General features: G+C 34.3%; 1 protein-coding gene across 2 annotated transcripts; it reads left to right on the top strand.

The window, feature by feature from the left end:
* Positions 1-790: 790 nt before the first annotated feature.
* LOC126971609 (cytochrome P450 4C1-like) lies at positions 791-23562 on the top strand. Of its 2 annotated transcripts, none has more exons than XM_050817960.1 (9): positions 791-987; positions 2441-2547; positions 4358-4448; positions 5294-5479; positions 7330-7712; positions 9617-9685; positions 11625-11793; positions 22184-22363; positions 23350-23562. In XM_050817960.1, exons 1-9 carry the CDS (start codon positions 831-833, stop codon positions 23520-23522), a joined length of 1515 nt encoding a protein of 504 aa, XP_050673917.1. In that variant the 5' UTR covers positions 791-830; the 3' UTR covers positions 23523-23562. The 2 variants fall into 2 exon arrangements, with proteins under 2 accessions (XP_050673917.1, XP_050673916.1); XM_050817959.1 differs by having other exon boundaries at positions 792-987; positions 2438-2547.
* Positions 23563-23585: the final 23 nt, after the last annotated feature.

The following is a 23585-nucleotide window of genomic DNA, read 5'->3' as shown; positions in this document are numbered from 1 at the left end:
ACATAACCTGGCCATGAGAGCCAGAGTGTCGACGCAAGTCGTGTCCCACAACAGCGCCCTTGCCCGTGTCCAAGCCATCAGCGTTATTCCATCAGGACGCTTGCCATATTTTGGCTCTAAAACAGCTGATTAAAGTAGTTGGATATATAATTGCACGCTCTTTGTTCTACTTTTTAAGTTCTCGCAGCTATAGTAATATAAGATATATTTTCCGAATTTTTTTCACAACTTGCGTTTGCCATTGAATTTAACAAGGAGATCCCTAATTTCTGAATTCAACCTTCGCACGACATGCCACAAGTTAGGATATCATCCTCACCATCTGGATGTATGGCGGTCCTCCACAGTGCGCTTTTCAAGGAGCTTTCTTCCACGTACTACAAAGCTGTGGAATGAGCTTTCTTGTCCGTTGTTTCCGGGACGATACGACATGGGTACCTTCAAAAAAAGCGCGTAAACCTTCCTTAAATGCCGGCAACACTCTTGTGATTCCTCTAGTGTTGCAAGAGAATGTGGGCAGCGGTGATCACTTAATACCAGGTGACCCGTACGCTCGTTTGTCCTCCTATTCCATAAAAAGAAATCTGGAAATATAGTGTATAATGTATCACCTCAACCTGAACAATAACGTTCTATACATAGCATCATGTAACTTTCATATATTGATGTAACGATTAAAATTGATACAGATATACAAACAAACCTTACTCATTTTAGTGTAGATATAATTTTTCTTATATATATGTTTGTCATTTTGATAGTCAACAAAGCAATGGACTTTTATCACATAATTTATTCTTAATATATTTCAGTAGTAATATTGTATCACTATGATATTCACGTTAATAGTTATTGTATTTTGTTTACTTATTTACAATTATTCCTTTAATAATAAAAAGTCTAGGAAAGCGGAGTTAATGTCCAAAATTCCAGGGCCAAAAGGGTCACTTTTTATCGGCACAGCAGTCACTTTCCTCTTATCACCAGGTAATTTCTTAAAATTATTTTGCGATAAAAGATTTTTAGTTTTATTGTTATATCTAGCCTTTTTTTATGACAGCAAGAGACGAGCAGGTCGTTCAGCTGATGGTAATTGATACACCCTGCCCATTACATCACAGTGCCGCTCAGGATTCTTAAAAAACCCAAAAAATCTAAGCGGCACTACAATTGCGCTCGTCTCCGAAGAATGGGCGCCACATACTCAGCGGGCTTTTTTTTTCATCGAATAAATATGTTTACAAAGTAATATTGTACCATTAAACTTATTATTTAATAGCCTGACGGCGGTCACGTTTGTATCTATAAGAATCGAAATCGAGAAATATATATTGTATCGTTAAGAATCGAATCAAACGATACGGCCTAATAACGGCGATTATGTCTAACATGCACGTAGGTCTAAATGAAAAACATTTTCAAATTAAAAAATATTCTTTATTACGATCTTTTGATATTTTTTATATAAATTAATTGGTATGTAGCCGCATTAATATTGTAAGACAAACTTTACACTTTCCTGTTTTGTTCACTTCTTTCAAATTGAAACTAAAATATTATTATTGTTAAAATATTTATTGAACGTTACAAAAGTATTCCTCACCCATACGAAAATATACCTCAATCCTGAGAGAAACAGCCGCAAGAATCTCGGGGGGCGTCTTTTTATAAGGTATCGTTTCAATAAAATTTATTATTTAAATAGCTTGTCGCTACAATCCGAATCTGTGGTATCATTGAGAAAGTTATTTATGTTTAACAATTGAACGTCTTTTACAAATTCTTTTTAATTTCCTAATGGTTCTGAACATTTTCAAGGATCATGTTGTTAAAGCTTATACGTAGTCCAAGAAAAGACTTACTAACTTAACTTCTTAATGATACTTTGGGAATGGAGCACTCCCTGGCTATTTGTTACAATAAAAAAATATTGTAACGATTTTTTTTAAATAATGAGTATATTAAGATGATTCGCACAGAAAGATGAAGATTCCGGCACTAGATTTTTCTGACACACCAAAACCCGCAGTGCCGTACGGCACACTATTCCTCACCAAGTTCTAATCCTTATTTTGTTTTTAAAAAGGTTTATTTTGGCATGGTCTGAAAGCTTGTTTCAATAGCTTTCTGATAGATTCACTCAAATCATTCTTATTATAAGCAATTTATTAATATACGTAAAATAATACAGAACGCTAGCGACACAATTACAGCAATCTGAGGAATACCGTGCGATCAGAGTTTACCGGGACGAAAAGGTTAACTACTTATAAATATTATGTAAACAAATAATGGAGTAGGTTGGATGAGGGCAGTGAAGGACCGATCATCCTGGCGATCTTTGGGGGAGGCCTTTGACCATCAGTGGACGTCTTCCGGCTGACTATATGACTATGAAGATGAAATGATGTAATATATGTTGCTTAAACATTTTCAGAAGAACTTTTTCTAAAATCTCGAGAATTGTATAAAGATTATAAAGGAATCACCAAATTTTATGGATTCAATTTTGGAATTGTTAATATTTATGATCCTGATGATATCGAGGTAAGTGTAGCATGAAAGGGTACATATCCCTTTTTTGAAATCTGTAATTTAAACCCACAAAAAATTGCTAGAAAAACAATTAAAAACCTACCTTAATACCTTTTTTTAAATTGAAAATTTCATTAAATCACTTCAAAATTTTTCGCCAATCTATCGCATGTCGCATTACAATACGCGAGGTACTGCCACCGGTCGATTGTACTAGGGGTTAAGTTGTATCTACTACTGCTTTCAAATTAGTTTGGCTGCGTGTTTTTTTTTATGAAAATAAGGGACGAGACGAGCAGGACGTACAGCTGATGGTAATGGATACTCCCTGCCCATTACAATGCAGTGCTGCTCAGGATTCTTGAAAAAACTCAAAAATTCTGAGTGGCACTACAACTGCACTCGTCACCTTGAGACATAAGATGTAAGGTCTCATTTGCCCAGTAATTTCACTAGCTACGGCGCCCTTCAGATCGAAACACAGTAATGCTAACACATTACTGCTTCACGGCAGAAATAGGCACCGTTGTAGTACCCATAAACTAGCCGGCATCCTGTGCAAAGGAGGTGGTCTGGTCTAAGGTGCCAGTTTTAAGCTCTGGTTCCCGAGGGGTAGAGTGGGTTTTGTTTATTACATTATATTTCTAATTTATGAATATAGTATGTATAAAGCATAATATATAATTTTTTTTCCTAAAATTATTGGGGCAATTCCATTCCATTTGCGAGGATTGCCCACATACATATTTCTGTACTGTGAAATTAATACTGATTTGTACAGTTCAAGATTAGCTTCGCGTATCTTTGTACATGTTTCAAAGTGTTACAAAATTAAATTATTTTATTAAATTTGAGTATGAAACCTTAAAAACCTTAATAAAATAGCAAACAAGTGGAAATACTTGTTACGAATTATGATTAATTATTACTATTGTTATTACGAATTACCAGGTTGTAAAATGTAAAGTTATACGCGAAAACCTCTATATTAAAATTTTCAAATTCAAATATTTTTATTCAAAATAGGATGTGACATCACTTATTGAAAGTCAAAAAACTACCACCGATTCCAAAATGAATGCCTCAGACCTGAGAAGAATGGGCGCAACAAACTCAGCGGGCTTTTTTTTTCATCGAATAAATGTTCATTATACCGGTGGGAGGCTCCTTTGCACAGGAGGCCGGCTAGATTATGGGTACCACAACGGCGCCTATTTCTGCCGTGAAGCAGTAATGTGTAAGCATTACTGTGTTTCGATCTGAAGGGCGCCGTAGCTAGTAAAATTACTGGGCAAATGAGGCTTAACATCTTATGTCTCACGGTGACGAGCGCAATTGTAGTGCCGATCAGAATTTTTGGGTTTTTTTGAGAATCCTGATCGGCACTACGTTGTAATGGGCATGGCGTATCAATTACCATCAGCTGAACGTCCTGCTCGTCTCGTCCCTTATTATCATAAAAAAAATGTGTTTACAAAGTAATATTGTACAATTAAACTTATTACCTATTTAATAGCCTGAGGGCGGTCACTCATATCCCAATCTGTGGTATCATTAAGAAAGTCATTTATGTTATAGTAACCTTTACCACACAAACGTTTTTTAACAATTCTTTTGAATAACGTAATACTTTTGTTTTGAACATTTTCTGGGATCTTGTTGTAAAAGCATATACATCGCCCCACAAAATACTTATAACGCGTGTAACTTTAATATAGGGGAGATTACCTGTACTTATTTTGAATTATCTACAGTAGTATATATCTATAGAACCTAACGAAAAATAATAACTGAATTATACTAAAGTTGTTTTACATTGCAGACGATATTGTCAAACTCACGATTTATTGAAAAACGTAGTCCTTACACATTTCTTGGTTCATGGCTTGGCGAAGGACTTCTTGTCAGCAACGGTAATCTTTGGATTTATAAATAAATATAATACATATATATAGATTAAGGATTGGTCTCCGCTGACTGCAAAGTGCGTCAACTAATACTACGCCCAAGTGGGCGTACTCGAGCCTGTCTCGAACAATGTGTGACGTCGACGTGCCACATGTTCTGTTAAATTTTGCTAATTGAAACTAAAATGCCGGGTTGCGTAGTAAAAATTGCTTTGTAAAAATAATACTACAAGAAATAAGAAAGACACTGAGATCACATATCATCAATAAGTATTTTGTATTTTAGGAAAATTTATTGAAGTAGGCGTTACTTTGCGGAAATCCATAATTATACAAATGATTTGAGTTTTCTTTAGTGTTAATTCCGCCAATATTTGTCTTTAAACAATTCGACACGTGTTTCGCCTCTACACGAGGCATCCTCAGGACGTGTTGTCTCGCCAAAATCTGGCACGAGACTTTGTATTTTATTAATTTCAATGTAAAATAACACGAAGCGTATGTTACAAAATTTGAAAGACGGCATTGAGTGTCAAGACAAGATGCCACGCACACAAGCATCTAATAGTTACCGTAATAAAAAGCTATTATAAAAAAGAATAGAGATCAATCCTTATTCTATGAATATTGTGTTAATTTTTAAAAATGTCTTTGTAATTTTCATTACCGGTATGGTTGATAAATATTTTTCTATGATTATTATTACTGTTTTTTTATTAGTTCTATATCATTCGAATGTTTATAAATAAATTGCACTTATCATCAAAGTTACATTTTATCGATGCATCAGATGGTCTTCAAAGTACCGTACAGTAGTTAAGGGTTAACATTTATTTTATTACTTACCATAGGTGCAAAATGGCAGGAGAGACGCAAAATGTTGACACCAGCATTTCATTTCAATATACTTAAAAAATATTTCCGTTCATTTCTGGATCATACGCAACAGTTCTTCGAGATTGTAAGTGATGAAGTTGGAAATGAGAAAACCGATCTGAGCGCTTTGATACGCAACTACACCTTGAAAATAATGTGTGGTACGTACGTAATATTAGTTAACATATTAACTTATTAGGCTGTTCATTATTGTTTTATTATTATTAATAATACATTCTAATAATAGTGTGCTATACAGAATGGTTGTTTGAGAAGGGCGGTGATGGCGAAGTCCGAAATTACGAGACTTAGAGGAAAGTCGAAAAAGGATTCATGCCCACGATTTATAAGAAATCAATAATAATATATTAGTTTATAGAATTTCAACGGAAATCGACCCGAATGAATTTTCAAAAAAATTACAGCCTGTATTATTGAACCATAGGACGTTGTTTCTGCTAAGGATCAAACTTTGCAAAGATTTGTATTACACATTGCTTTTCATATCTCACTTTAACCTAACTATTAAGTTGCTCAAAATGGTTCCCGTTGACTCTAATGCATAAGTTTATACGTCTCTCAAAAGACCTTATTGCATTTGATACCTTGAAAGGATTTATCCTCGATATAATATCATTATCAGCAACAGAGTCTATTGGGCCTATATTAGGTGTAATTTTTTTGAAAAATCATTTCGATTTCCGTCAAAAGTTCAAGAAATTAAAAAAAACTCAATGTGAAGTTATTCTTTTCTTATGAATCGAGGGCATGAATCCTTTTAAGACTTTCCTCTAAGTCTCGTAGTTTCCGACTTGGCCATCACCGCCCTTCTCAAAAAACTACCCTGTATAGGTTATTAAGCTCGAGGTGGTATGAATCGAATGATACTCAAACACAATAAGGGGAGCGAGAGTGTCATGATCACACGCGTTTCATACGACGTTTTTCAACACGCTTGCAGGGAAACAATTTGTTATTTTTTAATAAGTACAACAATTAGTAAAAGTACAGATTTTTATTAAAGTTACCCTTAACGCTCGTGATAAACATTTTGTCGTTAAATTTATTTATTTATATTTTCTTGAGTTAATGTCGTTGCTGATTAAATATGATATAGGAAATTATATGAAGGGCGTCCAATAAAAAACGTAAATGCGTATAAATGGTGCTGGTAAAACCTAATTTTATTTTCCGCTAACGTCGGGTTTTAGCATAATACGCTGGAGATATCTTTTTACTAAACGAAGAGAAAATTCGTAGAGAAATACAAGAGATTTGCCATTTTCCACAGAAGCACATTAAATTTTACGTACCTACGCAATGTTTCTTTCACTAATCTGTTGGTGAAACAATTACAAAACTCCACCAAGAGATCGTCAAAATTGTTAAAATACTAAAAACGATTAGTTTCGTATTTATAAAAAATAAACAAAAACAACAGCATACTTCAAAAACAATATTTCAAAACATAGATCATATAATATGCACTAAAAAGTAAAAAAAATATATTTCGTATTTTTATACTATCTAAATTATTAATATTGTTATTTTTAGAATCGGTGTCCTCACGTTCACGTGAGACTCAAGCACTCACTTCTTTATTTTTAATTATGTATGTAGTTACAAACCTACCTTGGCTGACACCGACTCCAAAAATAATAATTTTATCATAACTAATTATATTAAAGAATTATCGACACCATTTTGCGAAATATTGATTTATTCGTAATTTTGTAGCATACATACTTATAGCAAATTTAAGACTTTTATGGTTTTCTCTTGCATACCATTGTCATATCTGGATCAAATTGCAATGGGACCACACGGAATGCACCAGATCTCAAATAAAAAAAATACATCAATCGGTTCATCCAGTCGAAAGTTCTGAGGTAAAAAAATATAAAATAAAACATACCGACGAATTGAGAAGCTCCTTTTTCGAAAACGGTTATAATAAAGAGTCTATAAATTGTAAATATTAATACTATAATTAATCTTTGTCCCCTTACAGAAACAACTATGGCTGAACATGTAGATGTAACCATGATGAACACAGGCATTGACAAATATTTTAATGCAGTTTATTCACTTGGACAGTGCGTCGTTGAAAGACTTTGCCGGATTTGGTATTACAATAACTTTATTTATAAACTGAGTTCTGTAGCTCGCAGAGAGTCAAAAGCTCTCGCCACGCTACATGAATTTACTGAAAATGTTATAAGAAATCGGAGGAAGTATCTTGAAAATAAAAATATTATAGAAATGACAGAGGATGACGAGGTTTACGGCAAGAAAGGTCGACTCGCTATGCTGGATCTTTTGTTACAGAACGAGAGAGAGGGAAAAATTGATTTTAAAGGAATAAGGGAAGAAGTGGATACGTTCATGTTTGAGGTTCGCTTTCATATTAAAAATTTATTGTTTATTTAATTTTATTTGGCTTTCTCTTTCATATAGCCTTGGCTTGGGCAATCGTAATAGAGAGTTTCTTGCGCCGCTTCTTGTCTATCAGAGCGCCATATGCTTCCGAAGCGGTAGTAGTATCTAGTATATTAGAAATGACATCAAAAAGAATTCTAAAGGAATCAATTTTGAGAAAATAAATGCCTTTTATACCTTTTAATACTAAACGAAGTATTAAGTGAAGTGTTGTCGAAAAGTGCTTCTGCCATTTTTTCTACTCTACGACAGCACTAAGTACAACTAAGTAAATGATTTCCCACTTGTATATTATGTTGAGGCCTTTGACTTCACTTCATCCATACAAACCTCACCATCGTAGGAATTGCTCACATTCTTCCCTTGGGCTGTCTCACTCCCTGTGTAGGTATCGAATTCGTAAATACGCGCGGCGGCCTCTACAGAGAGGCTATCGAGCTTTGTTCGTCACCTAATTTACCGGTCCGACCGATTGCTATTCAAAATTATTTTTTTAATCCAGGAGGATTTTTTAGGAAAAGACGCTGCAGCAATCTAATAGGTTATTATTAGTATAATGAAATTAGCATTCATGATACTCGTAGCTACCAATTTATTTTCTATACTAAGTAGGTTTGACGACGTTGTGGTCAAAGTCAAAGTCAAAGTCAAAGTCAAAATATCTTTATTCATTGAGATCATATTTGATCATTTTGAATCGTCAATTTAAGGTTTCTTATAATAATAAGAGCTACATAATGTAGTTTGTAAAAATAATACATATACTTATACTCTAGAAAATTATAATATATATTTTGTTTTATTAAGACAGAGTTAGAGCATGTTCATTCCCAAGCATTTTTATCATCTAAGTAATCCGATATTTTATAGTAAGCTTTTTTATAAAGTTTCCCTTTAATTGAATTTTTAAATTTGTTTATTGTCAGATTAAGCATATCACTTGGGAGTTTGTTATAGAAGCGTATACATTGCCCTTTAAATGATTTATCAACTTTATGGAGCCTGGTAGTGGTAACAGCAAGCTTATCTTTATTCCTAGTATTAAACTTATGACAATCGCTATTTTTCTTAAACAAGTTAATATTCCTGTGCACATACATCAGATTTTCATAAATATATTGACAAGTGACGGTCATTATACTTATCTCTTTAAATTTTTCACGGAGTGATTCTTTGGGACCCATATTGTAAACTGCACGTACAGCCCTCTTCTGCAGCACAAAGATGATGTTAATATCTGCAGCACTTCCCCACAGCAGTATACCATAAGACATAATGCTGTGAAAGTAGCTGAAATAGACTAGTCTAGCTGTGGCTACATCTGTATAGAGACGGATCTTTTTAACTGCGTATGCTGCAGAACTGAGCTTCTTCGACAATGTATTAATATGAGGGCCCCACTGAAGCTTATTATCGAGGGTTATACCTAGAAATACAGTGGTGTCCGCGAGAGCTAATTCTTCGTTTTTAATAATAATATTATGGTCTTCAAACGCATACATTACTATCTGCTACTAATGTAGATTTGACAAAGAAAGAATATTAATTTAAAATTACAATTACAAACCTATTTATATTATAGAAAAAACTAATCTATTTTATAAGTTGACCTTATACTAGGTAGGTACAGTTTATGGTAAATAAGTTAACCCTAATGTCGTCAGAAGAGGTAAGGATCATGCGATAGAAAGAGAGGCAACTTCTAGGTTAATAAAAATGTAGGTAAATAGCGCTGTGCGATCTTAATTACAGCTTATTTCATGTCAGAAAGAGTCCCTTTGACTTTAATTGATTTTTCGGAGTGAGACTTCTGTACTTGTACTACTACATATCCTGTAAAGTGTTTTGTTTTGTTTCAGGGTCACGATACAACAGCTACGTCATTGATGTTTACGGTCATGAGAATTGCTAATGAGCCAGAGATACAGGTAAGAATATTTTATAATACTAGCATTTGGTACGGTTGTCATGCAAAACGCAAGTAATCTACAAGTCAATATCACACCTTACCCCTTTTTAAGGTTCCATAGCCAAATGGCAAGAAACGGAACCCTTATGGATTCGTCATGTCTGTCTGTCTGTCCGTCCGTGTGTTACAGCCACTTTTTTTCAACTATACTGTTGAAACTTGGTAAGTAGATGTATTCTGTGAACCACATTAACAGTTTCATACACAAATAAAAAAACTATAAATTTCGTGGGTTGTCCACTTTACGAGTCCGACTTACACTTGGCCGCTTTTTGATCAATTACTTTTATAATATGGCCGACGGCCGTTTGCCATGTCTAAATTAAAAAGTTGTCATTTAAATTAGATTTACAAAGATACGCCGATTACAATGATTCCTTGCAACCGAAGTTACAAAATAATTTATTATTTATAAATCATTATAGTTTAGTAGATTTTTAAAACTTATGTTATACAAATTTTATGTTTAAATAAAATGCATAGATTTAATTCAATAATAGGCACCAAATAGGCATAATTATTCAATTATAAATAATAGGCAATATGTCCCCCATTGCTAAGCAGACACAAAAAGGCATAAGTACTCTACAAAGACGGTCAATGGAGATCTTAGCTTAAACATAAATGACTCTATAAATGTAATCAGACCATGATTATTAAACTGACCGACGATTCCTGCAACGACAATGCGAATTAATTGAGAGTCTCATTGTTAAAAAATGATTTAAATGTATTCATCAAAAAACAGCAATTTAGAAACAATGACTGTATGTAATGTATTTTATTTTATTACAATTGCAGTCTGTGGGAGAATACCACAGTTTGTGAAATACACCATATATACGCGTTGTTTCACTTCCGGAGTTCCTATCAATAATAATTAAAAAATCACTTCTCAAGACTTGTGAGGCGATAATATTTTAACTGTGGCTATCTCACTTGTAACTTATTTATAGAAATAGTCTAGGCGCATATTTTTGCCGTGAAGCATTCTTGTGTTTCGGTCTGAAGGGCGCCGAATCTAAATTACTGGACAAATGAGACTTGACATCTCATGTCTCAAGGTGACGAGCGCAATTTTTTTATCTTAATAATCTTGAGCGGCGCTGCATTGTAATGGATGTCTCGTCCCTAATTTTCACTAAAAAAAACTTCTTATTTCGATTTCTATGCTTGTAACGTAACAAGAACCCAACATAATTCAGAGCATTTCTTAAATTATCTGCTCCCTGACAGTTCAGGTGATCGATTGTGCGTGAAATTTTGGCTATAAAGCAAAAATGCAACATTAAGAAATTGCGCCATATTTCTTAATATTTCGCATTAAGTAAATAAATCTGAATAAAGAAACAAGGTCAAATTTTAATGAATTATTAATATGATTGGTGATTGTGGTAAAAACGAGAACATCGCATTGCTCTTAATAGTGATTTTCATTATTATTACACTAGATATAAGGGATATCTTGTAACTAATTCTAGTAGGCTTCATAAGATACATAATAGCTTTAAGGGTAAATGTATACACTTCTACAATAAAGTCCCAGCCACTGTTCAGGCATTATCTATAAATAAATTTAAATGTTTTATAAAAAAATGGCTCTGTCGTAAATCCTATTACTCCACTGCTGAATATCTAAATGATCGGACAGCCTGGGACTAGATTGTGATTATTTTATAGCAACTGTACAATATTGTATATTTTTATTGAAAAGAGCGCAAAAAAAGAATGCTGGGAGAGTTTCTTGCGCCGCTTCTTCTCTCTCAGAGCGCCATTTGTTTCCGAAGCGGTAGTAGTATCTAGCAGTATAAGAAATGACATCAAAAAGAATTCTAAAGGAATCAATTTTGAGAAAATAAATGCCTTTTATGCCTTTTTATGCCTTTTCATCATTTCAGGAAAACATATATAAAGAATTAAAAGAAATATTTCAAGAATCCAATAGAATGCCGACGTTGGAAGATCTTAATGAAATGAAGTATTTACATTGTTGTATCATGGAGTCGCTAAGAATTTACCCGCCGGTTCCATTTATAGCGAGACGTCTCAAGGATGAAGTTGTTTTAAGTAAGCCATGTAAATATTTATTTGACAAATTTCATGACAGGAGTTATGTTCGGACGATCATAAAAGGTCTTTTTAAAAATTATTATTTATTACACAAAACTAATTACAATGATATTAAAATATGACGTGTTACTTATAACAAGACTGGAGCGAAAGTGAATTATAAAAATATTAAATTATAGACAATCGAAGTTCAGCGTCAGCATCTATTCACTTGTTCAGTCTGCCACTCAGCTCTTTCACACCGATGGGGCCCCGGTAACGCCTCCCCCTTCAAGATGGAAGCGTAACTTGCAGCTTCCTCCAGCGTCCTCGCTGGCTTCTTCACTGGCTCTTGGGTTAGGCTTCATCCGCTTGCTCTTAAGCCATTGATAGATCTTTTTGGATATTATCACGAAGCCTATGAAGTATAATATTACTGTAGTCCAACTCGGAGTCGCCATGATGAGGGGCAGATTAACTTCATCTGGATTTTCCACCTCTCGTGCCTGGTTAATAAGACCACGGATGTTGTCTAATGATATATCCTCGATATGCAAAGTGAAATCAGCTGGTGACTTATATGAATAGTCTTGTTGATGTGGCAATGGTATAATTTCATTCATATTTAGAAATTTTCTATGAGCTTGAAGTGTTCTATTCATTATTTGAATCACGCATCCTTCTGAAATAGTAATGATTTGGGGTCCCTTTATTTTTTCGTAATGAGTCCTTCCATCACACATTTTCCTCACTAGCTCTTCCGTTGTTGGAATAACAATCCAGCTGTTATCGTTGATCTTCTGAATTTTCCCACTACGCAAAACCATTTTAGCTAGTGTGCAACTGGCAGGTTTGTGTTGCACCAGTGCGATGATGCAGTCTTCATTTTTCTTTATAGACAATTCATTTAGTTGGCTGCATAGAAGTGTAGTCTCGGAGATATGCCGGCATCCGTCATCAAGGTAAGCGTACCCCTCACTTCCAAGTGCAAGGTATTTGGATTTTGGGATTATCGTAAGGTTTTGTTTATCGGGGATGGAGTACAGGTGAATAAGGTCATAAATCTGGAGGTCAACCGAGGGGATTTCTAATATAAAATTTAGTGTGTGCATTGTTTTATAAGCTTTAACCACCACAGATTTCTCTATATCATCTATTGTACGTATACCTATTTCCGAGATTGGGTTGAGAAAATAGTTTTCCTTGATACTTAGTAATTCATTGATTAAATTATGAGGATTAATTATACTAGGATGCATGACTTCCATTCGGGCAAACGTAATTGCATTTTCTAATATCATTAGCTTATTTAAAATTAATTGTAAACTAAAACTTAATTGGACGTATATATCTAGAAAATGTAATTGATTATAAACTAAATTAGAACTATTAGAAACATTATTAACTATCGAGGCTAGTTTATTCTGATTCTTATTAATCTTTTCTAATTCTGAGGTAAATTCTTTAATAGTATTTTCAGCCAAAAAAAATGATTTTTGTTGCTTGTTTTTAATATTATTAACGGTATTCTGTATAGAACTAATTTCTTGTTCTATTTTTTCTGCGTCATTATTGTCCAAATTTCCAGTTATTGCTTTTACTATTGAGCCAAGCCCGTTTACTAATCCTCGCTTAACTCTATAATTATTAGAATAAGATCTAAATAAGCTAAGTTTCTTATCTACCAAAGTAAAAGTGTAATTTAACTGATCTTTGTATGTTTTATGCGAATCTCCGGATACTGTATTTACTTCTAAAGACTTTGTTATCATAAAAAGTGAAAGTAATTTCAGTGACGAAGATTGAAGTGCTGTAATATTGTATACACATACTAGGCTGAAGGAATCGATCTGCTTAAATACTTGCCCTTCTTTAATGAGTACAATGCCATTTGTATTATCTATTGAGTCTATAACTACGTCAGCTGATGCGTAGAGCACGAGGGCTCCTGCGTAGAGCATGAAGGCTCTTGAGATGAAGATCCTGTAACAAGATGAGGCCGTCTGAGCAGCTTGTAATGAACTCTTATCGATTTGGCATTCGGATGACTACCAATAATTTCGGCTATATTATTAGGATGCAAGTGAATTATTTTATACGGACCTTTATAAGTAGGCTTTGTTTTGTCGTCTCGCGCCGTTTTTGCCACCTGTTTGTAAACAGTTTCACCTACCTTGAAAGCCGCTTCATGTGCTGCCTGGTTCCTCTTGCTAATTATCTGCTCCTTATTTTTAGACATGTATGCTGTAACGCACTCTTGTACAGCTTCTGCGTTATTTTTATGTTTTAGAACATAATTTTGATAGAATTCCTTCGGGTAATACAGTTCAAGTGGATTCCTAGATGCTGTATGTCCAAACATTAATTCATGTGGTGTATACCCAGTACTGGAGTGAATTGAATTATTATAGGCGATAAGTGCATATTTCATTAATAAAGGCATAGGATCGTCTTTATTTGTCATTCTCTGAATTCTTATTATTTCAGCAATAGTGGAATGGAATCGTTCTATTGGAGAATTTGAGTTAGGGTTGTAAGGGGTTGTGAAATGTATGCTAATATCATGTAATGCAAAGATCTCTTTTATTAAATCATTTTCAAATTTCGAATCCGAATCTGTAGTGATTTTCATGGGTAAACCGAAAACAGAAAATATTTGTAATAGTGCATCTGCTACGTGAACGCTACTTGATGCAGTTAGGTTGATGGCTTGTGCAAATTTTGAGAAATTGTCTATAACTGTTAAAAAAGTTGCCCCACCTGTGGAGTATAAGTCCATGAAGAGATGCTCCATAGGTTTTGTAGGCGTGTCCGTTAAAGCCAAAGGTGGTCTCAGTGGGTTTCTTTCATATTTAGCTCGCAAACAAACATCGCATTGATTGATGTATTTTTGAATGCTAAGTAACATATTTTGCCAATGATATTTTCTACGGAGTTGTTTATATGTCTCTTGTATTCCCCTATGAATTGTTTTTCCTATATGATGTTGTTTTATTAAATCCTCCTGTTCAGTTTTATTTTCCACTAAGGTTACCCGTGATGTGCACTTAAATAATTTTGGACCTCTGTCGTTAAATACTGTTGTATACACACGTGAAAATGCAAGGTATAACTCTTCATTATGAAAAAAACAGTGAAATACTCGATCTGCTACAGTATGTTCCTTTAAGAATTTAATTATTTCCTCTTCTGTATTATTTACAGGGATAAACACATCTTTAATTACTTGCCTAGAGCTTGTTGACCTATTTTCTATGCGGTAAGTTGACCCTGGGGTCGACCTAATATGAAATTGTTTTTGTTGTCTATCTATAGCGTCAGATATTATAGGTATACCCCTGTTCTCATTATCTGGCTGTGTGTGATTAGTGGATACGAGTTGTTCAGGGTCATTTGCTACCGTTATATTATCTCCTTCTGTGACTATAATTGATGGTGTGACATTTTCGTTTACTTCAAGGTTGTCCGTTTGCAGTTCGCCTGCCTGTTCCCTACGTGCATGTTCAAATATTCTATTTATTATTTCATCATCATCATTATCGTCGAAGTTGACTGCTAACGAATCTATACTATTATGAAAAATTTTTGCCCTTGACAATGCGTCTGCGTTAGTGTTTTGCCGACCCTTCTTGTAAACTACTTGATAATCATATTCTGCCAACTTTAAGCGCCAGCGTGTTAATTTTGAGTTTGGATCTTTAAGTGACATTAACCAAGTTAACGGACGGTGGTCGGTGTATATGGTAAACTTCCTACCATACAAATACGGCCTAAAATATTTTACTGCCCATATGATCGCTAACAGCTCTTTCTCTATGGTAGAATATCTATTTTCCGTTTCAGATAGAGTTCTAGACGCGTACGCGACTGGTTTATCTGAACCCACACGTCCTTGGGACAGTACTGCACCAATTGCTACTTCTGATGCATCTGTCGTAAGAATAAATGGTTCATCAAAATTTGGATATTGTAATAGAGGTGCATTTGTTAATATTTGTTTACATTTGTTAAACGCATCTATGAACTCAGGTGAATGAATGACTGAATGATTTTTCTTGAGACATATGGTCATAGGTTTCGTGAGTTTTGCAAAGTCTTTTATAAATTTTCGATAGTATCCAACCAAACCTAGAAAACATTTGACTTCCTTCTGCGTTTTTGGAAGTGGAAAGTCTAGCACTGCTTTAATTTTGTCCCTATTTGGCTTTAAGCCTTGGTCTGTAAGTTCATGGCCTAAAAATGTCACTTGTTTTTGGAGAAACTCTGACTTATCTAGCTGTATCTTGAGATTATGCATTTTAAAACGTTCAAAAACCTGTGTTAGCTTATGTATGTGTTCTTGTAATGATGTAGAAATTATAATTACGTCATCGAGGTAAGTAAATACATTATCTACACCTCGTAAAATATGGTCCATAAGACGCTGAAAAGTACTAGGCGCATTCTTTAAACCGAATGGCATCCTAAGGAACTCATAATGACCTCTTTCTGTTGAAAATGCTGTTTTTTCTATGTCACTAGGGTCCATTTCCACCTGATGGTATCCGCTAGCTAAATCAAGCGTTGTGAAATATTGTGCTCTACCTACCCTATCTAAAATATCATAAATATTTGGAAGTGGATATTTATCTTCAATTATACGGTCATTGAGTCTTCTATAATCTATTACAAGCCTCCATTTTATTTTTCCTGATGCATCTGTTTTTTTTGGTACAATATGCACAGGACATGACCATGGAGAAATGCTTTCTCTAATTATTCCTTGTTTAAGGAGATTATCTATTTGATTACGAATCTCTTGGCGTTGTTGCGGAGACTGCCTATAACTTCTAACATATACAGGTGTTTCATCCGTAAGCCTAAGTTTATGCTTCACTGAATGGTTAAATGTTAATGGAATATTTTCAGAGTGAAATAATTCTCTGTACTGATAACATAAACGTGATATTACTCGCTTTTCCTCTTCGTTCATGTGATGTGTTCTAATTTTCTCTAAGTTTTTGCAAAGTTCTCTATCTATCTCTGATCTAGTAGTAATTGAATGAAGCTCACAAGAAGTTTCCGTACTATTATTATAATAAGGCTCTAACACGAACGGAGCTGTTGATTTTATAAACCCTTTTTCAGTATTGAAATTTAGTACAGACGTCCGAAAATAACCATTCTCTACTTTAATAATTGCAGCAGGAGAAATTACACCATTATTCCAAAAGTAATCTTCGTGCAAATATTGGCCGTCTACATAATTTGTTTTAACCTTTATTAATTTTTGACATCTTGGTTCAATACTAATATTTCTTTTTGGGTAATCGAAATTAATAGGTATAGTTGCGCTTGACGTACATAATACTTTATTTTTTATATCTATATTACTGCATAAGACCTTAAGCAAATCTAGCCCTATTAGACCTTTATATTTAGGATCAAAGTCAAAGATTAGAAATTTGTGGAATAATTCATTATTAAAAACCGGTGGTAATGGAAGGTGAGCTACTAAGTCATGTCTAGTAACACCATGCGCAGTTTTAACTTCAAAAGGTTCATGATCTATACAATGTTCAAAAATTGTACCGATTATAGCGTCGGGTGATATCATCGATCGAGGCTCCTGTATCTATTAAAAACTTACCTTTATATTCAGGTATCTCGATATAGGGCAAATGATCTTTATAGTGATGATTCAGTTTTACTAGCTCTGGTTGTCTGTGTTGTTGCCATCCCGAAAATCCAGTTCATCACATGAGGTAATTGCCTGATTTTCCCCAATAATTTGTTCATGAATTTCTTCAGAAGGTGGCTGCTCCTCAAAATACTGGTGGTGATCATAATCAATTGGGTTACTTACCTGATAGTAGTCGTTCGGGGTGTAGAACAACTCTTCGAAAGCAAATTGTGGCTTCTCTGGCTTATTGACGGACCTCATACTTACATCTGATACTTTTTGAGTCGGATTTATATTTTGTTGAGGCATATTGGGTTGATGTCCAAAATTATTACGTATATTACCTGAAGTCTTGTGACCTTGGTGAGAATTCTTCCAAGGCAGGCTGGACTGTATCCACTGCTGTCGTTGTTGTGAATTCATATTATTTTGTTGGGGTACAAAATTAGGATTGAATAATCGTGGAGGGTTATTATTAATAGAACGCAAATAATTATTTTGTGGGAATAATCTAGAATGATCTGTTTTCTGTCTTATTTGCGAAGTAGATGCAGTATTTGTACCAGGATTTGCTTGCCTATAATAAATTAGTTTAGCTTCCTCCTGTCTAGCCGCAACAATCGTAAGCTCTAACGACGTGGGTTTCATAATCCTAACACCTATTCCTACGTTAAATTCTAACTGACTTATATAATGTTCTATTACCATACTTTCATAATAACTTTTATCGGTATGTTTTCCGACTGTAAATAATGTATCTAATATGTCCCTAAGTCGTTTTCCAAATGTTTCGGCGTCCTCCGATTTAAGGCGACGCATTCGAGTAAGTTCCTGCATTACTTGGATCTCGTTTCTCGTTTCTCCTAAACGTCTTAATAACGCATGTTTAACCTCCGGCCACGAGTCCAGTGAGTTTTCGTACGCTATAGCATCTATAGCTGCGCCACTAAGCCTACTCTTAATTAAACTTATTAACACGGGGTGCGCTTGCCAGCCAGGCTCTATTAAACTAATAACGCTCTCTACTTCTCGTATATAATAATTTAATGTTTTGGGGTTACCGTTATATCTCGGAATTAAATCACCCATAGTCTTAATAACACTATCGCAATCTTTAAGAGACATTATAGCTTTCACTGTACCCTAGCCTTACTTAACAATGCAATAATTCTACGAAGTATCCTATATCCGTGTGAAATCCGTGGCGATTTTAGCCTAACGACAACACACAATAAAATATATGTTCATATAAAATTCAAATTATTTTCCAATTTGAAGTAATGATTAAAATAATATCTAAAAAAAAATTTTACGACAGGAAATAGAGCAAAGGAACTTGGAAGTAAAAGAGTACTTACCGAAATCTCTGCATCTCCCGCCGGACTTTGCCCCAGAACAGGATTTTCAATTTTCCGAAATTCCCGTTAATCGTCCTTTTAGGTTCTTATATCCCGATCGCGGTTATTACGATTAGAACCGTTCACTTGATTTTGAAAGTGCCGCGATCCTACCGACTGCGCCAGTTATGTTCGGACGATCATAAAAGGTCTTTTTAAAAATTATTATTTATTACACAAAACTAATTACAATGATATTAAAATATGACGTGTTACTTATAACAAGACTGGAGCGAAAGTGAATTATAAAAATATTAAATTATAGACAATCGAAGTTCAGCGTCAGCATCTATTCACTTGTTCAGTCTGCCACTCAGCTCTTTCACACCGATGGGGCCCCGGTAACGCAGGTTACAAACATTTTACTATGGGGTCTTACTTATATCACCAACTAGCAGCCCGCTCCGGCTTCGCAAGGGTATAAACTATAATATTGCCTATGTCATTCACTGAAAAAATGATAATTACTGATACATTGCAATTTTTAAATCTGCAATATCTTCGAAAATATTTATTTAAATCATATGCTGTAAAGGGCCATATAGATCTATATTAAAGCAACAATGTATTTAAGGTATTTAATTAGATAAGGATTAGTGCTGTATTGGTTAAAATCGCTTCGAAAATTAGCCATTAAGTATTTCTCGTAACAATTAAATGACAAAAAAATGTTATTGTGGGATATCCATAAGTGATAGACATATACTATTGCGGAGTTTTCTATAGACCTTTTCAATTTGTACAATACTTAGTACATTATTTTGGCTGAACCGTACCGAAACCGAAACCTGAATGTATGCGGGTAAAATGTAATTATTTACATCACATTAGAAACCTCAAAAATAACAGTGTGTCTCCACTATTTAATGGATGTTATTATACATATTATAAACCTTCCTCTTCAATCACTCTATCTATTAAAATAAACCGCATCAAAATCCGTTGGGTAGTTTTAAAGATTACAGCGTATAGGATATAGGGACAGAGAAAGCGACTTTGTCTTTACTATGTAGTGATGTATGTATAGAACATCATTGTATATCACTATAGTTTTTGCGTTGTAGAAGGAAACTGTTCGTCCTATTAATCACCTTGGTAATAGCCAGTCACCCAAAGAAAAATTTTAGGAAATATATACCTCTGCTTATTGTTACCAAAAATGCATCAAATTTTGTTAAAAACCTTGAAATAAAAATCGTCACTGCGTCGAAGAAATAAGGAAGTACTTACTAGTTAGTACTCATAAATATTAATGGGTTTAAATACCGAGCTTTTTTGGTAACTTACCTTTTATCCAATGGGTTAAAGCTTTTTTTGTGGACAATTCCCAGCTTATCTACTATGCAGTAATTACTTATATGCCGATCCTGCTTCACTTTTACAAAAATAGTGTACATTTTATCCGCAATAGTGCGAGATGCATCGATATTCATCTGTGATATTAAAATTCCCGGAGCTAAAACGCTTAACGGCCATTTTCAATAATCTATCTATTCTTAGTTTAACTTACTAGATGTAGACAAATCTATTCTTTTACGTTTATTTCAATAACGACTATAGCTATATTGCACATAACTATGGATAGGTAAGATCTTGACATTAAAAGGCAGGCATTGACAGCAATGTATCCGTAAGTTAAAGTAAGGATAGATAGGTTATTGAAAACGGCTGTTAACAAACTTTGTGTTACTGTTACTAACACTATATTGGGTCTATAATGTCATAATCTTTTTTTGCGGCTAATGTTGCATTTTATTTTTTGTAATGAAATTTTAAGATGTATCTAAATACTTCAAATACTTCACTAGTTTTGACATTAATGAAAAATAGCTGAAAACAACGTTTTAAACCGACTCCAAAGGAGGAGGTTCTCAATTCGCCGGTATTTTTTATGTTTCTTACCTCAGAACTTTCAACTGGGTGAACCAATTTTGATAATTCTTTTTTTTATTTGAAAGCTGGTGCTTTTCGTGTGGTCCCATTGTAATTTGGTCCAGATCTGATAATGGCATCTATGAGAAAACCATAAAAGTCTTAAATTTGCTATAAATATGTGCGCGACAAATGACGAATAACTCAACATCGCGCCAACCGATTTTAATGATTCTTTTTTTATTGGAATGGATATACTTCAAAGATAGTTTAGTTAGGTTCTGATTATGGTATTCATTACAAAGTAACTGAACTCTTCAATTCTTAGGAGCAAATTAACGATACTCGGCCGAATCTTTTTATGCTATCCGGATACTTGAGTTACCTACCGTAATACATAGTTAAAGGTGAGATGATCGATAGAGATCAAAAGAATTGTTAAAAAACGTTTGTGTGGTAAAGGTTACTAAAACATAAATGACTTTCTTAATGATACTACAGATTGGGAATGGAGTGACCGCCCTCAGGCTATTAAATAATAAGTTTAATTGTACAATATTACTTTGTAAACATATTTATTCGATGAAAAAAAAAGCCCGCTGAGTCTGTTGCGCCCATTCTTCTCGAGGCATTCATTTTGGAATGGGTGGTAGTTTTTTGACTTTCAATAAGTGATTTCACATCCTTTTTTTGAATAAAAATATTTGAATTTGAATTTGATGTGCTTGTGTCTCACGCGCAACGTGACAAGGCGAGAGACGAGAGTGGGGTAACTAGAATTAATTAAGTAGATTGTATAAAAATACACACTTATTTTTTTACTTTTTAGTGCATAATATATCTATTGTTTTGGAACTAAAAAAAAATATTTTTTTTTGAAGTTGGTTGTTTTTTGTTAAAATTTTTTTACTATTTATTTTTTATTTTTTGAGATTTCTCAAACCTTTTTAATCTCATTAAAACCAGCCAGATACATAAACTACCTACAGCCAAAAAGTTCAAGTCAAATTAGTGATATGTATAAGCTTAATTGTTGATTATACAAATGATTTAAGTTTTATTTAGTGTTAATTCCGCCAATATTTGTTTTTAAAACAATTCGACACGTGTTTCGCCTCTACACGAGGCATCCTCAGGACGTGTTGTCTCGCCAAAATCTGGCACGGCCAGATTTTGGAAACACGTGTCGAATTGTTTTAAAAACAAATATTGGCGGAATTAACACTAAAGAAAACTTAAATCATTTGTAAAATTATGGATTTCCGCAAAGTAACGCCTAATTCAATAAATTTTCTAATTGTTGATTGTTTATTGTTAAATAATAAAATAAGTCTTGACATATGAAATATTACAAACAACCTGCTATAATATCTTTAAAACTTTTAAACAAATAAGTGAATGTCACTTCATGTTCGGACTCTCAACTATTCCTTAAATAAAATGATTTACTCGTTATACAATCAATGTCTCATTTTAGGTGGTTACACATTACCATCAGGGATAGATTGCTATATTTTCATCTACGATCTTCATCATCGTGAAGATTTATATCCGGAACCAGAAAAGTTTATACCAGAAAGATTTTTGCCAGAAAATCATCAAAAGCGACACCGCTACGCCTACGTACCTTTTAGTGCTGGACAAAGAAATTGCATAGGTACCTACTATATCTATTTTTTTATTCCTTTGATCATAGTAGCAAGCAAACCTTGAAATGAACGAAATTGTTTGATCTCTAAATATTAAATGTCTCAAAATACTTTTTTATGACAATAAGGGACGAGACGAGCAGGACGTACCGCTAATGGTAATTGATACGCCTTGTCCATTCATTGAAATGCCGCTAAGGATTCTTGAACCCCAAAAATTCTGAGCTGCACCACAATTTGCCCAGTAATTTCACTGGCTACGGCACCCTTCAGACCGGAACTGCTTCATGGCAGAAATAGGCGCCGTTTTGGTACCCATAATCTAGCCAACATCCTGTGTTAAGGAGCCCACTCGTTTATGTATGCCTCAAAGTAATTAATCTGTCATGTTCTATATTCAGAATTTTATGGGAATAGGAAGAGAAAGGATTATACTGGTTACCTGATGGAAAGTTATCTAGAAGCTAAAAATCACCCTAACTACCGTTCTTTTGCAAAAATGGAGGAATCACTTACAGGGCGCCAAAAGGGCCCAAATATAGGGCGCCCTTCAAATCTGAGTATATAAGTGTTTGAATACTTCCTAGCCTGCTAACTGGAATTCGGTAACCAGGCAAGTAACTTCATTCTAAAACTTTGTTGTACTTAGAAGAAAGCTAACGCCACACACCTGAATGGTGAGGATGATTATTTTTCAGTTTCCGCACTTTTATCTTCGTAGATGCCTAAGGATTTTATTAAGCGGAAGCATTTGGAGATGTGGTCTCCCATATTCCCAATGGAAAAGACGCGCAATTATATCATAATACCTTTGAGAAAAGAGCATACTCCCACTTATAAGGCCGGCACAAATCTCTTGACACCTGTTGTTGTGGATGTCCATGGGCGGTTGCCTCACCTCTCCCCACCCCGTGAGCCTCTTGCCCGTTCGCCCCTTCTTATATAAAAAAAATCATACTATACAACGTAAAAAAATCTTTGTTTTATATTTTAGGTCAAAAGTTTGCGATGCTGGAAATGAAAACGTTCTTGTCTGGATTGTTAAGGAAATTTAAGGTGGAACCAGTTACCAAGCATGATGAAATAACTTTTAGCTCAGACGTGGTACTACGTGCTACACAGCCGCTATTTGTAAAATTTCGTCCCCGATCCCAGAATTGTAACTGATAAATTATGAGATAGTATTATGCAGTTGAAACTGAAACAAGTATTTCATTGGCTTAATTTCCC

This window comes from Leptidea sinapis, chromosome 24 (genome assembly GCF_905404315.1).
Source record: "Leptidea sinapis chromosome 24, ilLepSina1.1, whole genome shotgun sequence".
NCBI classification, from domain to species: Eukaryota; Metazoa; Arthropoda; class Insecta; order Lepidoptera; family Pieridae; genus Leptidea; species Leptidea sinapis.
This window is presented reverse-complemented; position numbering and strand designations above follow the sequence as displayed.

Bases quoted from the DNA above. Each gene is read 5' to 3' on its own strand.
- LOC126971609 (XM_050817959.1), top strand. From the start codon at position 831: ATGATATTCACGTTAATAGTTATTGTATTTTGTTTACTTATTTACAAT. The intron at 2,548-4,357 runs GTAAGTGTAGCA...TTTACATTGCAG, and splicing joins ATGATCCTGATGATATCGAG to ACGATATTGTCAAACTCACG. The intron at 5,480-7,329 runs GTACGTACGTAA...GTCCCCTTACAG, and splicing joins CACCTTGAAAATAATGTGTG to AAACAACTATGGCTGAACAT.